Source organism: Sapajus apella, unplaced genomic scaffold (genome assembly GCF_009761245.1).
Source record: "Sapajus apella isolate SASKATOON/1434 unplaced genomic scaffold, GSC_monkey_1.0 scaffold122, whole genome shotgun sequence".
Lineage (NCBI taxonomy): Eukaryota > Metazoa > Chordata > Mammalia > Primates > Cebidae > Sapajus > Sapajus apella.
In genome coordinates this window covers 7,852,382-7,856,734 of record NW_022437062.1, presented here as the reverse complement: position 1 = coordinate 7,856,734, position 4,353 = coordinate 7,852,382, and the positions used below count along the sequence as shown (strand labels likewise).

The window sequence follows — 4,353 nt, the reverse complement described above, 5'->3', positions numbered from 1 at the left end:
ACTTAATTACTAATTCTAGAGACAGAAAATAAATATAATTTATGATTTGAAACTTTAGGAATTCTTTTTAATGCCAAAAGAGTATATTTACACCTGGAAAAACAAATGTTATGAATATTTTAAAAGAATAATTGACCTCTAATAATTTATTAAAATATGATTACTATCTAGTATGTATTAATCACAGTAGTATATTAAACATTGCAGTTTCATAATTAACCATGTAAGACATGATCCTGGGTCTCAGGAAGATTACATTTCATAAGTTTACACTGAATACATCTAAAGAATAAATGTTAGTTATTGAGACAGAGACAACTGAGAGAAATAGCATTAAGTTTTAATTTTTAAAAAGCATTCATTGAGTTAGTGAAATCTAAGAAAAAGTAATCTCTTTTATCTTCTGTTTATTTTTTTCTGTTGCTTTTTCCCATTAGTATTTGGATAGGATGCTAGGTTAAGGAAAAAACTATTTCATTGCTTTTTGACCATATGTGAGTGAATATTTTGAAGGTACCAATGTTGCAGAAACATTTTTCTTCCAAATGAAATTAGGAGAAAATTCAAGATACATTTATTAAGATGCTATTCAGCAGGATGGAGGCATGCTTTTGTTAAAAAAAAAATTCAATTAAACATAGTTAAAGGCACAGGAAGACTGATTGGATAATTCCTTCCATAATGAAGGATCTTTAGGCTTCTCAGTATTACCTATTTCCCTTGCATTCTAAGTAGTAGCTTCTGAACCTCTTCAAAGCATTTTGTATTTTTTTATTTCTCAGGGTATAAATGGCTGGATTTAGGAGAGGTGTAAAAACATAGTAAAACACAGCAAGAAATTTGTTCACCCAGGTGATGCTAAGTGGCCACACATAGATGAAGATGGAGGGCCCAAATAAAAGCACCACCACTGTGATGTGGGCAGTGCAGGTAGAGAGTGCCTTAGAAGCCCCACTTTTACAGCTTCGGTGGACAGTGAGAAGAATATATGTATAGGATGTCAGTACTAGAATAAAGCATGTTACAGCCAAAACCCCACAGTCAAGGTTCATTAAAATGTCTAAACTATAGGTATCCATGCAGGCAAGCTTGATTACCAGTGGTCTATCACAGAAGAAGCTGTCTATTTCCTTGGGACCACAGAAAGGCAGCGGAACAATCATAACTATTTGGCTCATGGAATGAACAAAGCCAGTGATCCAGGAAGTCACCACCAACCGAATGCACATTCGTAGGCTCATAATGGTGGAGTACCGGAGTGGTTTGCAGATTGCCACATAGCGGTCATAGGCCATTACCGCCAGTAGCACCATCTCAAACCCTGCAATAAAGTGAGCAAAGAAGATCTGGGACATGCAGCCTCCAAAGGAAATAGTCTTGCTTTCCTTGAGAAAGTCTGCTATCATCTTAGGAATGGTAATTGAAGAAAGCCACATATCAACAAAGGACAGATTGGCCAATAAGAAGTACATGGGGGAATGGAGATGGGAATCGGTGATGATTAAGACCATGATGACAATATTTCCAGATACAATGATCAGGTAAAACACTGAAAATATCATTACCAGTAAGACCTGAATATTCCATGAGTGGCAAAGTCCCAGAAGCACAAATTCTGACATTACAGACTGATTTCCTTCATCCATTTTTTCAACGTGTCTTCTAAAATAATGAAGATAGAAAAATAGATTATTAGTTAGGGATGAGAAAGGGTCTTAAATTTTTGAAATTTGGTGTCCACGTTGAAATTTAGCACCCATATTTGAGAGTGAAAAGCATAATTGTGAAAGAAATGTTGGCCATATATATATATATATTGTATTATGATCAAAAGAGAAGCTGACTGCCTAAGATTGGCTTTCCAAGAAACAGAGCCTGAGATGAGATAGTTATGCAAATGCTTTACTGAGAGGCTAGAAAGGAGTGAGGAAATCAGAACTGCGAGTAAGATTTAAAAAGATCGTGGTATCCCCTCAGTTAGCCTCAGTCCACTAACACTGTGAAAAGAATGTAGGTGGAGCATCAACCACAATTATTATGGTAAATAATTATAGTTAGGTCAACCACTTAGGAAGGTGAATATAAACTGATACTGAAATTCAATACAAATGACATAATATACAATACAGTTTCTCTGTACAGACATTGTTTTATTAAATTTCATTTTATTGCCTTTTTCAGATATTGCTTTTTTTTTTTCCCCCACAAATTCACTGTCTGTGGCAACCCTGTGTAAAGCAAGTCTTTTGGCATCATGTTTCCAATAGCATGTGCTCACTTTGTGTCTTTGTGTCACGTTTTGGTAATTCTTACAATATTTCAAACTTTTATAGTATTATATTGTCTGCTATGGGGATCTGTGATCAATGGTCTTTGATGTTACTCTTGTAATTATTTTGGGGCCACTGCAAACCGTGCCTATATAAGACTTAGTTGATAAATGTTGTGTGTATTGTGACTGCTCCACCAACTGGCTATTTTGCTCCCTCTCTCTTTCTCTCTTTAGGCCCTGCTATTCCCTGAGACGCAACAACATTGAAATCAGGCCAATTAATAATTCTCTAGCCACTTCACACCAGTTAGAATGGTGATCATTAAAAAATCTGGAGACAACAGATGCTGGAGAGGATGTGGAGAAATAGAAACACTTTTACACTGTTGGTGGGAGAGTAAATTAGTTCAACCATTGTGGAGGACAGTGTGACAATTCCTCAAGGATCTAGAAATAGAAATGCCATTTGACCCAGCAATCCCATTACTGGGTATATATCCAAAGGATTATAAATCATTCTGTTATAAAGACACAGGCTCCCAACCTTCAGCAACAACAATCATGATTAGTTAGAAGTCATTAACTTTGAAACAAGACCCTCCACCAGCAAAAATATGACAACTTATTGAAGGATTGGATAACTGTTAGCATTTTTTTTGCAATAAAGTATTTTCAAATTAAGGTATATTTTTTAGACATAGTGCTATCACGCGCTTATTAGACTACAGGATAGTATTAACACAATTTTATAAGCACTGGGTAACCAAAAAATTCCTCTGATTCACTTAGTTGCAATGGTCTGGAACTGAATCCACAATATCTGTACTATGTATAATGGTTTATTCAATCCTCAGTTGAACCTTTTCTATAAGACATTATAAAGTTAAATTTGTATCTTACCTTTCTAAAATATGTGGTGGAATAACCTTTAGGAGACAAGCTACATAGAAAACCATATACTAAATATCTTGGCATAATAATTTGCATGCAAAACTAGGCACATAATTGATCATTAATTTAAATCTACAATATAATAGAACTTATTTAATAAAAAAAGTTGATTTACAAAATGTCAGTGGAGTCCCGTCTAGAAAAAGATTAAATGACCTCAAAGGCAATCAGCCTCAGAAACTCAACTGATGAATTTTGAAGAGTCTTTATAACTTAAGCTTATCAACAGAAAATATTTACCTTCAAATATATGAAAGTATGCTGAGAAATTTCTATGCTTTGAAATATTAACATTTCTTGATTAGCAAGCATAGAAACTTAATCTACATTTGTAAGATGAGAATAGATTACATACATGTGTAAGCAAACTATATTTTTGAGTTTAGTGCTAAAGGGACATGAGGTTAAAACTTAAGCAATTATTGATTATTAATCTTTAAATACAGTAGTGATATTGCTTACATTGATAACTAAGTGACAATGACTCTCAAGTTGGATGGTGGAAAGATAATTACCCATTTTCCTTCACTATTTATTATTTCACTCCATTTGGCATTGTTTCAGTTTTTGTATGTTTTATGTTCTTTTATCCTTTGAAATCTCCAAGATGGTACTAATGAGCACAGGTAAGGAAGGAAAAACATTACTGCATCTTGAGCACTAGTTTCCTTTTCCCTTTTTCTGAGGACTCAGAGACATAAATTAAGGACAACAAGAAAGAAAATTCTCCTAAAGGAAATTAGGTATCGCATTTGTTTGCTATGGGTAAAGAGACATATGATAATAGCGTAACAATTTACAAACAGATATATATCCATAATAGATTAACCTAATTTATAATGAAAATATTCTGATATTCCCTATAAATTCTCGCTTCCTGAGAAACTTGAACACTCTGACGTTCCTTCTTGAAACTCTTTATCTTATCAGCAACAGACTTTTTCAGATAAGTTTTCAGTAATTCATTCTGTACCTGTTGAATAAGTGACAGAGAAGATAGCTAATAGAGGAATCAGGACTCCAGCTGCACCAAGAGAGGAATTTGCTTAAAAAATGAACATGTACATTCCTAGGGAACAGTTCTTCATTAAGAAATAATGCTGCTTTCTTTATCAGTTTTGAAATTGTTA

General features: G+C 34.0%; 1 protein-coding gene across 1 annotated transcript; it reads right to left on the bottom strand.

The window, feature by feature from the left end:
- Nucleotides 1-707: 707 nt before the first annotated feature.
- Nucleotides 708-1,649, bottom strand: LOC116538773 (olfactory receptor 4K14-like). Its single transcript, XM_032261314.1, has one exon. It carries the CDS (start codon nucleotides 1,644-1,646, stop codon nucleotides 708-710), a length of 939 nt encoding a protein of 312 aa, XP_032117205.1. The 5' UTR covers nucleotides 1,647-1,649.
- Nucleotides 1,650-4,353: the final 2,704 nt, after the last annotated feature.

What these genes read in the sequence shown, in the direction of transcription:
- LOC116538773 (XM_032261314.1), bottom strand. Translation starts at nt 1,646, where the DNA reads ATGGATGAAGGAAATCAGTCTGTAATGTCAGAATTTGTGCTTCTGGGA.